At 44.1% G+C, this 17,616-nt stretch overlaps 1 protein-coding gene across 1 annotated transcript in view; it reads right to left on the bottom strand.

The window, feature by feature from the left end:
• Positions 1-17,616, bottom strand: part of TTYH3 (tweety family member 3) — a 74,342-nt gene that overhangs the window by 2,761 nt on the left and 53,965 nt on the right. Inside the window, exons 8-13 of the mRNA XM_059826298.1 lie at positions 11,530-11,585; positions 10,166-10,258; positions 9,964-10,056; positions 9,079-9,215; positions 6,906-7,082; positions 5,898-5,973 (exon numbers count right to left, since the gene is read on the bottom strand). Of these exons, the coding sequence (XP_059682281.1) occupies positions 5,898-5,973; positions 6,906-7,082; positions 9,079-9,215; positions 9,964-10,056; positions 10,166-10,258; positions 11,530-11,585 (632 nt within the window). The remainder of the gene's footprint in view (positions 1-5,897; positions 5,974-6,905; positions 7,083-9,078; positions 9,216-9,963; positions 10,057-10,165; positions 10,259-11,529; positions 11,586-17,616) is intronic.

Genomic DNA, 17,616 nt, shown 5'->3' with positions numbered 1-17,616 from the left:
ATAGCATGATGTTTGGCTGGTAATGTCAGCATTGCAATAAGAAGAGGGTCTTGGAAGGGAAAATGCATTTGATTGCTCATTTTCCATTTGTATTCAGTATGGTGACATGAGATAGGACATGAGTATGAACAGAGAACTTCCAGGTACTAAGCTTTCATAAGAAGTATTTTAAAAAATCTCAGATCATGGAAGGTTATTGTGCATCTTCCTGGACAAGTCATCCAGGTTCAGCACAAAACATGCAACATCAATTTTCTTTAGAGCATTAAAACCAGTAAGGGCCACTTGATGAACTGCATTTCAAGGATGTACAAAGTACACCCATCATGGAGCGAGAAGTCAAAAAGAATTCACTCCTTCCTCCACCAAGAAAACACCCCACAGTTGTTTAAGTGTCACTAAAACAAAGTAAGCAGGAACACAAGATTTGGAGAGTCAAGCAGAGGGCATTTTACATTCAAACCTACCTGCAATCCACCACAAGGAACAAATCAAGACTCAGAGTAGTCAGAGTTAGGGCTGATGTTCTCTCCTTAACTCAGGATTTTTGTACCTTTGTACCTTTTCCCATTACAGTTTGAACAAGTTACTCCTTTCGTTAAAGTGTATTTTTAATGACCATTGTAAGTACAATTGAAACCTGGAAGTAGAGAGCTAACACTTCACTGTGCACCTCTCATAACCAGCTCAGCTCTATCAGCATGCACTGGATCTTCAGTCACTGCATTAGACTCCACGCACTAATGCTTTGCTCCACATGCTGTTGACAGTAGTCCCTCATCCAAGTCCTTCAGTGCATCCTCTGCTGGGAAGCAGAGGAAAGATGCTGTGGAATACACAGATCCCAACATCTGGACAGGCCAGCAGATGAAGATGTGTCAGCAGACACTTGCCAGTCACATGGATATGAAACCAAACTATATTATCCATTGTTAAAATAACCAAGTCTTTAGCTCCTTTAAAAAGTAATTCTAAAGACTTAAAGCCTGAGCACAATTCAGAGCTAAGGAGGCCTTGGACTCTACTCTGAGGTAACCTGGATGCAGTGCCCGACACAGCTATAAAGGTATACAGTTGCATTTAGTTTCCTTTAAAAAGAGGAGCTTTCATAGAAGGTTAAAGAACATGCACAATGCAGTCATTCTTCCAGTACTCTTGCTGGAAGTACCCATGTGCCTATACATCCTCATTTACCCTTTCAAAAACAGCACGGAGGACAAATTTCAACCCATAGCTTCACCACGCTGTCAGCTATCCTAAAAAGAGCACCTGAAAGACTGCTTGTTTCCCTTTCTCCTGGTGGCTTGTGCTATTCAACACAGCACACCTCTCAGTCACTTACCAGTCAGCTAGGACAAACACAGCTGATTGCACACAAGTTTATTTTTGTATTTCTCCAAAGAAAAAAGGTCTCTCCTTCACATTCAGCCTTGTTGAGGGTGTAAGCTTTCATAGGTATGGTTTGCCAGCACATACTATTTAGGTGCTCAACACATATAGCCTGTGCACAAAGGAATCGCTGGTTGCAAAAAAAAAATTAATGGCAATAATCAGTTAATTTTAGAGATCATAAATTTTACCATCTCCTGTGAACTTTACAGACCATGAGTACTTCACAGCTAACTGAGCTACGCTGGAAGATCACTTACCATATGAAACCATGACTCTGAGTATTAACCACAAATAGTAAATGGTTTAAAAACCCACATGTATCTCTCTTCAGCTACCCTGACTTTGATTTCCTGCCATAGCTATTCAGGTAATCCAATAAAGACCAAAGCGTCTGGATTCAAGTTCTTAAAGGTTGATCCACCTTTCAAATAGCTAGAGCACAGCAAACACACAGGGTTTGGTATCATTATGTATGGGAGGTACAAGATGCAGGGAAACAGCCAATTCCAGCCAGTGGGTTCTGAATTCAAAGGGACTTAAGTTTTCCAACTCAAAAGAACAGAGCTTCTGTTTGTTTTGTTTGTTTCTAAAGTCTTGGAAAGAATACAATGCCTTTTTCTTAGCCCTGCAGACAGCCACATTAAACTCTGGGTGTGATCTTAGGTAAACAGAAGACAGTACAGACTGAGATTAGGTTATGTTTCAGCCCAGAAGAGATTTCAATTCCAGAATGAAGACACTAGAATTTCCACCCCCAAACAATATTTTATTTCATGGAATAGACCCATCTAACATCACTACAATACCACCTGCAGGAACCAAAAAGCAGAAAACCCACCATAAGCTGATGCCCAAGAGCAAGTCTTTGCAAGACTTAACACTGAAGAAAGTTGTGACCCTTTCAAGGGCACTAGCACCATGCTTCAAGACCAGTTTGTTTGCATTCATGCACCACAGCAGAGGGCATCAAGACACCCGGTTCAGACGGCACCCTTCCCAGCATGTCACAAGGCAGGCAGACAAACGGCAAGAGGCAGCAAGAATGCAGACCAAGCAGCAACATGACAGAAAGGAATCCAATGCAAGGCTGACAAAAGTACCAATGAGAACGGCAGAAAAGAAGGAACAGCAGCTTTATGGACATGTATTTCTGAGAACGGAATGTGAGATACAGGTCATTGATTGCATGAGCCAAAAGCAATGGGCCCTCTGTTCCAACTGGAACCAACACCTTCCAGTTATTCTGTGACGGTAGTCCCTTGAAGGAGCACTGTCCTTCACACCAGGTGAGTTGCCTGGTAGCTCTAATTATACCCTATATTCAATCAAGCTAAAAAACTACAAGGCCTAATGCAGACCACCTACTCTGTAAGCACATGGCGCTGTCATGGACCACTGTGAGGGAAGAAACACTGGCTATCTTGGAGAACATCAGCAACTACAGTCTATTAGGAGTTCAGACAGTGAAATGGTACTAGGAGGGCCCTGTCCACAGAGCCTGCGGGACATGGATGGGATGATTTGGACACACACAGAACAGAAAAAAACAAAACAGTAAAAGGTTTTGAAACAGAATGAAACAGATCTTAGTGGTTACGTCTGGATCCATAGGGAAGGTTTTTTTAAACTTGCTCCTTTCTGACTTAAAATGCAAGGATAAAAGGAGAAGCTGCACACAGATCTAACAGGCAATGAAGTAACTCTTCAGGACAGGCCACCGTTACCAGCTAGGATCTTTCAAGAAATTAAAAATCCTACTGAGGAACTTAAAGCTTGTGGCAGGTAAGTATCGGTGCTTTTGGGCACACGCTGTTATGACCAGTCAAGACAAACAGAACAGCAGTATGGCTCAAGGGAAGCCAAAAGCTGAATTAAGACAACCAGTCCCGACTGAAAAGCTGCTAGACTAGTTCTGTTTACTTCTAGAAAATGGCTTCTTGTGATGGCAGAGCTTGCATTCTGCATTTGGAGGGCAAGGTTAGTTCTACATTCGAGCAGCATTCAGTATTAAGTGTTCAAGCTGTTCTCAAGCGTGGACTCTGAGTTGAAGCTGCTGTGAGTTAGCTTTTGTGAGGCATGGGTGCCTATAACCCTCACAACGTGCACCAGAAGCCTTTGCAAGGTTGATACTGCTCCTTGAGTCTGCACCAGAGCAACACCGATTTTAATTTTATCCCTTGGCAGAAGGAAATGGGGTGGGAGGTGCAGAGGGAAGGAATGTGAAGAAATAAAAGGCACTGGCCTGGGATAAACAGTGCAGGGATGAAGGGAGTGGTTGGGAGTGGAGAAGGGGTTGAGCAAGAAGGACCTTTTTTCCAGTACCTGTTCCATTTGCGGGCGCTGTTACCAGTATGTCCGTGCACTGTCCGAGGGCTTAAGCTGCCAGCTCATATGGCTGCTACTGTCCATGGCAGCCAAATACAACTGTGATGACGCAAGAAAGAGAGAGAAAAAGAGAGTGCAGCCTCAACGTGCATGAAAAACACAGTGCAAGCAAGTGAAACGCTGTGGTGTGTGTCAGCGACAAGGTGGGCTCTACAACCCTAAGGGAATAGCCCTGTGGCAAGAAGGAGAAAACAGAAGGAATGAGAGAAGGGAAAAACAACAAACAAACAAAAAGCTAGGAAAAGTAACGGACAAACAATGCAGCAGGATCATCATGTCTTAGTTTTCACCATCTGTTCACAGAAAGCTAAATGGAATATATCAGCTCTGTCCACCCACTGGACATAACCTATTTGGATGGTTATTCCCCTCTCCTCCCTCCCAAAAAGAGGCAGGGACACGTGCATTGGTATTCCCTTTTCATCTCTCCTCCCACAGATTATTTGCTGTGAAAAGTTACAATTTCTTCTGCCTCAGTATGGTCTCAGCCACCTGCTATGGAGAGCTGTGAATACAAAAATCCCAGAAAAGCCCCCTTCCCTGCTGCCTGCCAATAGAGTAGACATTATTTTTCTTCTCTCCACTGCCCATCTACTACGTCCCTCCAGACAACGCATTTATCCTATAGTCCATTCCTTGCCTCGTCTAGGGAGAAGCTCCCCTTGTCTATAGGTGCAGAGCTGCACTATCTTCCTCCCCCAGCCCCTGCACTTCCCTATAGCCCCTACTGATGGCTGCCAAGCCAAGTTACATCTTTACCTACTCTCAGAAACCAGCCTAAGGCACCAGGACTCAGATTTCCCCTCAGGGTATTAATGCAAACAGCTACTGAAGAACCAGGGAACTTCTTGCATAACTAAAGTCCCTGCAGAAAGGGGTGTGCTTTCTCTGAAGCAGAAGAGCTGTAGGGGAAGGGGAAGCAGGACCTTGGTCTACAGACATTGAACAAACATATGCCTTGGCAGTACCAGAGGGTCCTACAACAGGAAATGCCAGTGGTAAAGCATTTGCCACACTGTACTGTGTGCAGCACATCAGCTCTTCTTCTGAGGACCATCTTGTTGCTGAAAGCAGGTAATGCTACCAGAGCTTGCAATCAGAGTACCACCAGGTATCAGGAAAAACTCTTTGTGAAGGTTGAAAGCAGTCTGGCCAAGTACAGAGACAAGGATCAACTCTCCACTTTTCCACTTTCTCTACAGCAAGATGAACTGGTCCTTTTGGAGTGAAAACATGAATGTGATGCCCTTTTTTCCACCACAATTCCTGCTACTTCATCCTCCAACCTCCTCTTTCCATGAATTTGAACCATGCACCACAGAGTGTATTTCCTTCACCTATACCTGAAGACTGTTTGATTATTAAGCATGCTACTACTCATCCTCTGTAATCACACCACCAAGTTCGTGAGCACTGCGATGTCATGTTCTCCAAATTCTGGTTTAAGTAAGGCTTACAGGATCCAGTGAAGGAGGGCAAGATTCATCTAGTTCTTACACAGCAAGCCCATGTTTTACCCAGCATACAGAAATGGCTATCAGGCCACTCCAAATACCAAAACCTTCCATGAAAGTTTTTTTTTTTCCTCCATAGGAAATTAAATACAAAAATAGATTCTAAAGAAAGTAAAACAGTCGTGAAAGAAAGATTTTAAAAAAACTCAACGAAAAATAATACAGGTTTCATCCTACCATTTCTTTAGGGCAGATTAAGGAGAGAGGTTCAGCAATAACTCTGAATTTACTGTTTTAACAAGTTTCTTTTTAAACTTGAGGAACCAATGCCACAGATAGCAAGTACACTGCATGCAAGTGAATCATCCTGCTGAAGTCACCCACCAAGATACTCATGCACTTCAGTGGTGGCAGGACTGGGCCCATAGGATTACCAGTGTTAATAGAGTGAGTTTTATTCTTTTTATGTGCAGTGTCCAAAGTAGCATAGCAGGGTTTTATACTCCATGGCAGGTGAGACATGGCTTGTCTATTCAAATTGCTGCCATTTATGGGCCAGATCCTGTGCTTGGCTGCACAATCAGCTCCCTTGAGAGTATACAGGAGTGGTAAACGTGTATTCCCCAAAGTTGCTGAAGCAGAGAGGAGCAGTAAAGAGAGACTTACTGAGGGAGGTGGGGACTCCCGGCCAATGAGCGGGGTATTCTCGCAACGGGGGTTCTGGAAATTTGCATTCTGGCTCCTAGGAAAGGAAGACACACATGGTAACAGGGGGTACGTGCCATGCTTCTCTGGGGAAGGTCTCTGATGGTGACATGGGACAGAGCATACGCACCCCCAGAACTACCGTATCAGGTCAGTCTCCCTCAAAGCTTTTCTTACAGGCCAGGTGGATCCCCTTTTTTAGAAACGGGCACAAAACTAGCATTATTTTCCTCAGATTAAGCACTATCTTTACACTCTTACTCAGAAAGGCCCACACTGAATCATGTCAAGTGATTTAAAAATAGGTCCGTGTGAAAATCTGCCTCCCTGCAGCATCAGAACTGCCAAGCTGCAAAAATGGAGATAAAATGAGGACAAAGTCTAAGGGGAAGAACAAAATGATGTGCCAGCCTAAAAAAGATGGGCCCTGAAGGTAGTCCAAGTGTGATCAGGGTTAGGCACTTCTGGAGAAAGCTCTGAAGACCCCACCTGGACTAGGTAGCTCCAGACTGCAACAGATGACAGAGCTGACTGCAAATATTGCAGAAAGACAGAGCCTGCAGGTTTTGTCTTGGCTCTCAGTCTCTCAGGAGGCTTAAAATCTTCTGGCAAGACTGCTCTGTCTGAAGAATTGTCTTCTGGTGATCAGTATCATTTTGTAATAAGGAGCCCAGACAATACTTTCCTACTTTTCTCTAGACAGATTTCTAAACCCTGCAGGACAAAGCTGTTCACATTTATGGAGCATACTGTCTAATACAACTCTGTCTACTGCAGCACTTTTAAGCTATTCCCTTCTCCCAGTAGATGCCAATCAGAAAACATGTCTTTTGACACTTCGGACAAAATCCTTCATCACTTTCTACTGCTTTGTCGAAAGTGCCAGCCTCGCAGCACTTTGCGACAACAGAAGTCAGAGCGAAGCAACCTGGACAAGCCGCAATACAGCCTTCTTGTTGGGATACTCACATGTACTCTGTGACGGGAGCATTGCTGACTGTGTGTGCTGCTGCTGGAATGCTGGTCTCACTGCCATAACTACTCCCACAGCTATAGAGGCTGGGCATGTGCACTCTGTAAAGATTATCATGTGTTTGTCTACTCCCTTGAGCAGCTGATTCTTCTTCCCCATCATCATCTGAGCTTCTGCAAGAAGGAGAAAAAGTTCCTCCTAGAACCCTACAATTACCCCACATGTGGGGTTTGCAGGAAACCATGGTAATCCTAGGAACCTCCCAACCATCTTCCACACCTCCACATTTATACCCATTTGGGATGCCTCAGGGTGGCAGTGTCAAACACAGCCTACACCACAGTGACTCAAACCTCCCACAGATACCATCTGGGCTTTTACACTGCGTGATCCCCTACAGTCTCCCTACGGTCTTCTCTCAGGGCTTGGCAGACGGCACAGTTCTGCGACTGCCCAGTCATACAACCAAACGATGGACACACATCCTAAAATACACAGCACTTAAAGAAAAAAGAGAGAGGCAGGCAGTGGGGATGTAGTGCCATGCCCCCCACAGGAAGCATCCTTCAAAACTGCAATCTGTGTCCTTCCATTTCTTGTAGCCATGTCTGAAGAGCTTTTAAGGATAAGTCTCTGTAGACTTCTCTGAACTCCCATTTTGGTTACGAAGGGTCTGCTTCAACTTCTAGCAAATCTCAGAAGTCTTTACAGAGACTAAGTTGCAACATTTGTATCTAAAGGCTTTATTCTCTCAAAAATGCCAGGATTTTAAATCAATTTTAATGCAGAGCAGAGCTGTTTGCCAGCTGGTTCCTTCCCATAGCATTCTCTGGCCCCTCCTATTTAATATACACTGCTATTTTATCTCCGTAATTATGGGATGAAGCACCAAGGTTTGAAATATATTTTAGCAATGCTTGACAAAGCTAGTAAAAGGTTCTTCAGGAAGCACTTTGCTGCTGGGGGAGAGAGCAGGGACATTGCTAGAACATCCCAAACATCACCTGCAGCTTCTGCACCACAAGGTGGCACTGAAGATTTATTCAGGGAATTGCAGCCTGCACAGTCTCTTACAGGCAGTAAATACGACATCCTCCACCTCCTGGAGGGAGGCAGAGGAAGAAATGGTGCTCCAGAGAATGCAAGAGGGAATCCTTTAGTTGACAGCAGCATCTTGAGCCTTGCTGGGGTTGGCACGGCAGGCAGCACAAGAGGTAACACTGTGTAAACCTTTCTCCTTCAAACAGGCAGACTACCATTCTCTTCTTGATAACACGTCTGCAGCTGCATGTGGACGAGGTAAGGAAACCAGCCATTTTCTTAAGTGCTACTCTGACATTTCCCAAGGCTTTCTCTGTGGGCACTGCAGGCCTCGTGGGCTCTGGCTTCCTGCTATTGTTCAGGATGTTCCATTTCACTTTGAACCTTGAGCCTGGGCTTAGACCACAAAAATCATGTTTCGGGACCACAGAAGAGAATTTGCTGCAGAGTCTACTGCTCTTCTGCAAGAACAGAAAACTCAAAGCTATTTTAATAGCTGCATGCGATGCAGCAGCCAGTGAGTGAAGTGAAGGTTTGCTCAAGACTTGCCCATCAGCCTGGTTACCATCACTAATACTAGATCCAAACAACTCTGCTGTTAGACGATTGCCACCAATTTGCGAGTATCTCATCTGCCCATGCTATTTCCAGCAAGACAGTTCCCATTTTCTATTAGCTATGCAAGTCAGTCGCCCCAGCATGAGCAAAGCCAAAAAGGCAAGTGTGAACTGCTTCTGATTCCAATTCTCTTCCACATACTAGAACAAACGCCTCAAAGCAATGCACGAGAATAGGTATTTTACAGAGTTAGCACATAGTTCAAGCATTACCTCTCTCTACAGCTATAATCATTCATCTCTGACTTGACTCATAGTCCTACAGTGTACTGAATACTCTGCACATGTAGTATTCCAGTGCAATAAGGTTCAGATGTAAATATTAACCACAGCCAGAGCAAAAGCCAACAGTTTTTTTTTTTCTGTTGGACCTGTGCTTATAAAGCCTCATCCCTCACACTCCTGGGATCATATGGAAAAGAGCTCCATATGCTCATGGGCACAAATCCAATAGCCAGTCTTCATTAGGAAAGAGCTCTACAACGCTACAGGATCTAAACCCTCTCTATACCTCTTTTGCTGCCAAGTGTGAGGGACGCTGCACACAATGGAACTGAACATGAGGGCTGTGACAAAGGAGAAGAGAACTAGGTAGATGAGGCCTTCCACTCCATCATAGCAAAAGCCCGTCAAAGCCTGGACGTAATCCTGGAGAGAGAAATGAGCAGAGTTTCCTGATCACTACAGAGTTAACATTGAGCTCTAATTCAAAAGCCCTTCCCCTGAACTACGTTCTCCGAAACAACTTATAAGATTGTAGTCCCTTTTCCAGAGCATACCTCTACCTTAATTTTGGGGACCTCAAGTGTTTTCCATAACTGATCTTAACCCTTATTTCCCCCTCATAAAGCCCAACTCAGATATAGACGTGGGAATATTTTCAACCCCACACAATAAGAGTTTAAAAGACAAAAAAAATAGCCAAAACAAACTTATCCACCTAACTTAAGATGTCACATTTTTCATTAAGCCTCTCAAATCCTTCACTATGTCCCACTGCCCAAGAACACAAGCATGGACTATCCATTTCTCTACCTTTGGACAAGCAGCTAGGGCAACAGTTAGGCCATGCTATGCTGCAGTTATAAGGCATTCCATGGGAAAGGGAACAAGCTATGAGCTATAGAAAAAAAAATAAAATGAAGGTCCCTGAAACCTTAGGGCTGAAGCTTGTATATGTATAAAGGGATGTTATCTACTTTCCTGTGCTGATCTTTAAACACAAAGCTAACTTGAACCAAATTCCCATTCTCCTTTCTGCTGGCGTCAATCAGTAAAAGCTGTTGTAAACTGTTTTGGCACATCAGAGATCTGAAACTCCAAAATAATCAGTACACTACAGGCTCTACACTCATTTTGTTCTTTCTTAGCTCAAGCCCAGTTACCATATACTCACCAAATGCAGACTCCGACAGTCTACTAAAGCTGTCAGTTGCTGCAAGTTGATCTCTGTTGAATTTAAAACCTCCTGGATCCGAGTAAGATACTCCTGAAAGCAACAAGCTAGCGATTACGGCAAGGAAATGGCTTAGCAGGAGCTGATCTTGGGCTTTGTACAAGGGTAAGGGAAGCCAGAAAGCACATGTGAGGAGAGTTACCTTGGAGGTGGGGTGCTCTCTGCTTGCTGACCTCATGAGTTCTGTAACATCATCTTGCATTTCCACCAGAGCCTTGTGACTTCCTGACAGCTTCTGCTCAACAAAAAACATGCAGTATTTCAGCAATTCAGACCACGTGAACCAGCAGAACTCCTGAGAAATAAGGCTTAAATCCTGTTTCCAAATACTGAAGCATCATCTGTATGAACAGTACAAGTAAGGATGTCTCAACTGACATGGGTGCAGCTACGATAAGGTTATGTTTTACTTTTACCAACCTGGAAGAAGTACAGACAAAAAGAGGAGGAGAAGGGAAGAACCAAAAGAAAAAAAAAAACAAGCCATAACTCATACGCACAAAAACCATACACACAGCTGGGGCCGGCTCCAGGACAGAGGAGAAGGGAGAAAGAAAAGAAAGCACTCATGTTCTTACTACAGACCAACAGACCACAGCTGGATTTTTCTGCTAAATCAGATGGCTGAGAAAGATTTAATGTTAACATTAGAAGTTGTTTGTATTGGGGTGCAGCCTTCACATCCCATTAAAGCATCCATGGGAATTTCACACGCAATAGCATGTCAGAGAGTATACTGAGCAACCAGAAATGCAACAGATGGCAACGGTGCATCATACCACAGCTTGAAGTGTTCCTACCCCACCCTTAAAACAGAGGAAGACAAGACTCAAAAAAATCCTAAATATAAATGGTGAAGCAGCTGGTGTCTGCCAAATGGTGGGTGGTGTGGGTTCATTCTGGCCTCTGATACATAAGACAAAGTTTGGGATGGGCCCAGGTGCTGTTCCTCAGCCCCCACACAAAAGAATAATGACTCACATTTATACTTCAGGATACAAACCCTTCAACATTCAAGGCATTTAAGAGGCATATGTGAGAATCACTCCCTCACCCACAGAAGTGGCTGCGTTTTGGGAGTGGAGTGTTGCCATTGTTTAACCCAAAAGAACCTGCAAGAAGATGCTCAAAGCAGAAAGTATGTAGTTTCCCACCCTGGCATTAATTGTGGGTGCTCTGTCTCCACATTGCCGCTCTTAGAAGAGTGCCATGTAAACATAGGTACCATGAACAAAGCCATGGTCCTCACCACATCACACATGGGCCCTTCTAAGAGGGCATCCTGACCTGAAGCTATGTAGGCAGTGATGAAGTTGAGAAAACTGCTCACTAAATCACAGTGCCACCTCTTGCACTGCTGAAAGTAGCTACCAAAGCTTTACCAACAGGTGGAGTGCTCTAAAGCTAACAGCTTGCAACTTGCTGCACACTGGCATCAAAAGCTTTTAACTAATACCCTGCAGGATGCTGAGAAGAGGTGAAGGGAGCTAGGATGCTTACACTCACCTGCTGGAAAGGGTTGGGGTATCCAGCACTACAGGTAATGTAATAGCGGAGAGTATCTACAAAGACAAAAGAAAAGAAAGTCACACTAGATACATAGTTCCAGCTTTGCAGTATTTTATGACTGCTTCAAGGGAGGTGTTAAGTTCTGAAAGCAACACACAAAATGAAAATGCAATATAAATGATATCACTTCTTTCACTCCATGTAGGACTACAGTGCATGGATGGCACTAGAGAAAGGTACGGTTTTTTTTGAACGGTGAAAGCAATGGGGCTGCCCCACTTAAATAGTTAGATGTAACAACCAAAAAGTTTTATTCACAAGTCAGCACTATCCACAGCATAAACATAAGACAAGACCTCAGTCTAGGATAAATTTAACTGGATGTTTAATTTCTGCAATTTCCAGTGTCAGAACACCATTCTACGGTCACTGAAAGCAACCACAGACTGCTGCCTAGGGCACATAGCAAAGAGACAACTCAACTTTCAGCCAATTCAGTTCACCAGCTAGGTCACTACACAGCCACAAAATATTAGCACAGGAGAGGTAGTCACAGTAATATAAATAAAGGCTGCTATCAAAAATACCTGTGGAAGCATGCTCTTGGGCCAAAGGAGGTGCATACTCACATCCCTGTGCTACTACACAATGCTGAATATACCGCTTCCTAAATGTACAAGTTCAAGCATTTAAAAGAAAAAAGGGAAAAAAAGACATCAACTGGGATGCTTCTGCCTTGTTCAAGGAGAGACTGGTTTTAGGCAGTGTTCTGTAGAAGAACATAAGAAAGTCCTCCTAATTCAACAAAACCATAAAACTTTCAGTAATACCATTTCCTAAAAATGGTATAACTTTGAAAGCAAGCAAGGAAATGGACAGAAAACAACAAGTTCTTGTCTTTCTGACATGTATTAGGGATGAACAAGTATATAGTAGCCTGTCTTCTGATAGATGTCACTTGTACACTATTAGATTTTAATTAGAAGGCTTTAAGTAGACTTTAACTAAAAAATTTATGCATCATTTGTTTTGCACCCTTCTTTGACTTACCCTTTTTAGGTATTTTCGGTATTGAGTCAATACTGCTGACTTGATCAGGAAAGAAAGCTCTTGCCATGTATTAGGATAACAGCAACATCTTATCTGTTCAAGGGACCTCAGATAATTTGCTGGTAACATCCCAAAAGTTAATCTTAATACTGAGTACCTCTACCAGTAATCACAGTACAGTGAAGACATACTCGTAAACTTCCAGATAAGACTGTTAAAGTGCTCTGCTAGCAGCATCACTTATTTCCAGGCTTGAAGACACAGTCTTATTTCTCTTCACTCAGATGCGTATGAAACCAGCCTGGTGCCCTCATGAGCCCTCCGTAAATCTATACCAACTGCCAGCATGCACAAGTTAAAATACCAGGCCTTCCCCTGCCATTCTCAATAATGCTATTGACAGAGGGAGCTTGAAAGACTTGATCACCCAAATACCTTTCGATTATTTCTCAAACATTCACAGTTGTTCTTCAGATGAATGGAAGAGTGTCAGCTCAGCAAAAGCAAGGATGACATTTGCTTGGTAAAGATGAGAAAAGCTCCAAAACACACATATACTCTGCCTTTCCCCCCCGCTAGCATCCTTTTCTCCATTCTTTTTAATCTTCTGTCTGAGACTTTCAGTAATGCATATTCCAGGCTGCAAAGGCATTCTACTCAATCCCAACTCAGAAATCAGTAAAAGGCACAACAAGTGAGCGGAGCTGTGAAGGAAGCAGACCTGAGTGTATTCTGACTCTGCCGTGCTTCCCATAAATATTGAATGCACCTTTCAGCAAGCCAACACACTGGAGACCAAGTGGTACAACACAGACTGTCAGCTCTTGCACACTGGCAATGCAACCTGACAGATGTTATTTATAATTCATTAGCCTACTTTGGGGCAGCTTCTGCCAGCTGCTCCATCTCTCCCCCCCTCCTCCCCGCCCCGCAACTCTTTCTCTGGGATGACTTACATCTCCCCAGCCAAGCCTCTAAACAGCAATTAGCAAAATCTGGGCAGATAGGATGGCAGCAAGAACTGCTTTATGCACCTCACTTTGGGCAGACCACTCAAATGACTGTCCACAACCACTGAGCCAAGGAAAGGACTGCTCCTCCCAGGCTCATAGATCACACTCAATGGCTACGGAAAAATGGATTAAAACGCACCTGCACTGAGAGAACAGCATAGCAACAGCAATCCACAGCATCACACACAGTGACCTAAAGGAACCATGATCTTGTCACCTGTTTATTTTAGAACAACAAACCGCTAGAAGTTTCTCTTAAGCTCCAACAGTGGTTTCAAGTTTACGTCACCTTTGTAGGTGCATTAAGTTGCATGACATGCCGCTAATACATAGCTCCAGATATGCTTCTTCAGGGCCTTCTGGATCATCCCTGGTGGGCAGATTACAGATGAGACTTCCTGATATCATCATAGTTTGCAGCTTGTAAGCCCAGGATAAAGATTGCTGGTTACAAGTGAAGCGAAAAGCAGTACAGTGAAATAAGTGCTTGCCTTGCCTCACCCTGGAAGGCAGGATCAACAAGGCTTCACTGTGGCAGCACTGGCTTTGCAGCTGACAAGTGTGACACTCCGTACATAAAACATGCTTTCCAAAATGGCAAAAGCCAGCAGGAGCAGCTTCCCCTACACTGAACCCACTGGGCTAATCGCTGTGGTGCTTTAAAACTAAAGCTACAATAGGCAGTGAAGCTGCCTCAAAGTGATCCTCTGCTGCAAAGCCTGGAAATTAAAAGGAGCATGACCCCTGCCTCCATACCACCAGAATGGGAAAGAGGAAAGAGCAAGGAGGCCCGTTCACCCATTTTAAACCTGGTGGAGGCTGTCCTGTACAACACCAAATCTCACATTTCTATCCAGAAAACAGCTATACTAACCCATCATTTGCACTCTGCTAACAGCTCCAGGCAATTGCTTTCTATAATTATCCTTCTGATGCATTTTCCTCTCAGGGAAAATTCCTGAAGGTTAGATCTGATTTTTGAAGCCGGCCTTTAGGTGATCTAGTTTATAGGAGAAGGGTTAGGCAGGGTCACATCTGCAGCTGCCTATGCCTGCTGTTGCTAGCAGCAATCCTCCTGACCCACTCTCTTGGAGCACAGGCAGTGTGGGAGCAGAAGGCAAGGAAGGGAACTACCCAAAATGCTTTATTTTTGCGAAGTCTGTTTTTCCTAGAAAGGAAAGTAGAACTGCCTACTAAAGATAGATTCAGCTGCTAGAACTACTTATTGCTTCTGCAACCATGGAGACTTACTATTGACTTCAAAGCCCAACCGAAACGCAAAAATGGCATTATGCACCCACCAAAAGGCAGCGAGGTCTGTAGGGTAAAAAGCAATCAGAAAAATGATCCTAGTTAAAAAAATCCCCACACCTAGAACAGCTTTTCCCATCCCTTCATCTTTATTTGAGCATTCTCGAAGCAGCTTGCATTTTACATATACACCCAGATGAGACTGTCTCTGTGGGTTCAACCATCAGAGAAAGTTGAAGGATATCGCCTGTGATGTCAAAGGAAGACGACTCTTCTGGCCAGATTTTCTTGCCCAGGTAAGATGTTCTCCACTAGGAGTTTTGTTTCCCTAAGGCAACAGTCTGACAGCAAAGGGAAGTATCTGCATCACATTTATATTTCTCTCATATACACCACTCTTGCACTGGTGAAATCAGTCATCGCAAGCCTTCAGCAAAGAGCTCGTAGCCATCCCGCATGCCCTGCACTCAAAGCTTTCTGCTAATCAGGAGTCCAACAAAACCACACAGCAAAACACAGCTTCTCAATGCCGACATGAGCGCAGCAGGATTCTCGAGAGCGCTTCTTCGGGCAAACTCTTTTCTGCAGTGCCCGTTGAGCTCAATAACAACTGTGCAACCACCACAAGCCCCACATGAGGTTTTATCCTGACCTTACTTCTAGAGAGGAAAGGGAGGTGGTGGTGGTGTCAGTCCTCCAGTTAATTCAGCTCTGGGCTTCTAAGATGAGAGTGAATCAGTGACAGGTCAAATAGGAGGCTGCGCGCAACAAGAACACTTGCTGCTTATATCTGAGCAGCTAAGTCTCAGCATCCAGCCTGACCAACTTGGCTGGAGCAGAGGTAAAAGGCTGCATTATCCATCCCCTGAGGTTTACAGTTCCTTTAGATGAAGCGAATGGCTGTTCACCAGGCAGGTTTCTAGTAAGAGAATCTGGAGAAAGCTCTTCCTGTTGTTTAGACAGATTGTGCCTTTTTATTTAATTTTATGTAATAAGACATTGATAGTAACATAATATCAATGAAAAAGAATGAGACTAGAAGATGGCCTCCTGCTTTGAAAATAAACATCTTGGCTGCACCAAGTCTTGTTACTAGCAGCAGGAGCCGATTATACAGCCACTGTTCAACTTCATTGGCTTTATCTCGAGTAATGAATACTGGGCAAGTTAGGCACATGTATTAGCCTCTTCTGCAAAACAAGTTAAGTCCTTCCTTCTTCAGGAAACCTGCATTAAGGCTCTTAGCCCCGCCGTTCCCCCTCCTTTTTTTAAATGCAGCACATTTTATCTACAAAACAAGGACGTGACATCTCTTCTCCAGCTAAAAACATTACAATAATAATGCACTTAATCAGATTATTCTCAGCTCCATTAATTCTATTTGATTTGCAAACAGCAATTAATACACAAACAGGAATATTAACATACTAGTTGCCGAGCATCCAACACAGTTATTTTTCTGTGAAAACTACTGTAACCACCACCAACAAAAAAGCATTGCAAATATGGAAACCTAGAGGACTCAGTCCTAGTCTGAATGCCAGAGCACAGGGCTGGGAATATTACAACACATTATATTTAAAACCAGCTAAAAGTAGTGATTGAATGGAAAAATTGACCCAGCACTACAAAGCTTAAGATTACTTGTTGGTTCTTATATCCTTAAAAACAGATGGCAGCACCTAGCCCAGTACACCATACCCCAGCACTGGCCAAAAGCAGACAGCTAGGCAAGACTGAAAACACGAGTGCCCTCTCAGTCCAACTTCAGCTCAAGTGATTCCCAAGATAAATGTGATTCTTATATGGTAACTCCCAAAGGATTCTTCTTCCATGAGCCCCTCCATCCACTCACACCCTCTTAGTCATCTCTTTTCTGAACTGAAAAATGCATGGTCGGATACACTCTGGTGAAACTAGCTGGAGCAATCTTAAAGTGTTTCTGCCTCATCTGTCTATACTGCTGTTAATGTCAGAGACCATCACTCACAAAGCAGAGGCAGCAAACCAGAGAGTGTGAAGAGTCTGTGCACTAGAACTGGGAGCCTTCAAACAGGGCAGCTTCCTCCAAGAGGACAGTATCGATGCGGGCTCCCAGCTGCCTGCCCTGTCTCCTCGAGCTCATTGCTCTTGTATAAACGGCTCAACTGATCACAAAGCAGCTGCTACAATTTACAGCCAAGCATATTAAGGGATGCCAACACTTATTTCAGACTTTTAAAGATGTTTCTAAGGAGCCATTATTGGGATTAAAGTGTCATTGAGCAGTGCCACACTGCAGTCCTCGTGTTGTGATTTTCCTTCCTGCTCAGGTGCACAGGATGGTCCCGACATTGGGGACCAAGAGCTATTTCTGTAGCTTCCTGATCATAAACTGACACAGCAGTGAAAATCCACATGGGAAGGCAGAACATTCGATCATCTCCCAACCAGCTGCCTCGTGCTATGGCAGGCTCAGAAGTTAGACTGATTTGCTTCTGAAAAAAAGGAAAAGGCGCTCACGAACACTCAACGTCTGCCTAACAGCAGGGAGCTGACACACCAGCAGCCCACGGAAGGGGCCACCCTTCCAACTCAAGCCTGTGACAACACCTGCTCTTCCCTCCTCTTCAGCGTTTTGCTTAGACCCATTCACTGTTATTTATGGAGCCTTAACAACTGTTATAACTGATGGTGCTGCCAGAACAGAGCCTGATTTCACCCAGGGGAGCTGACTGTCCCTGCCGGGGGAAGCGGGAGGAGGGACAGGAATGTCAGTTCTGCACTCACC

Source organism: Gavia stellata, chromosome 18 (genome assembly GCF_030936135.1).
Source record: "Gavia stellata isolate bGavSte3 chromosome 18, bGavSte3.hap2, whole genome shotgun sequence".
In the NCBI taxonomy this organism is placed as follows: domain Eukaryota; kingdom Metazoa; phylum Chordata; class Aves; order Gaviiformes; family Gaviidae; genus Gavia; species Gavia stellata.
This window is presented reverse-complemented; position numbering and strand designations above follow the sequence as displayed.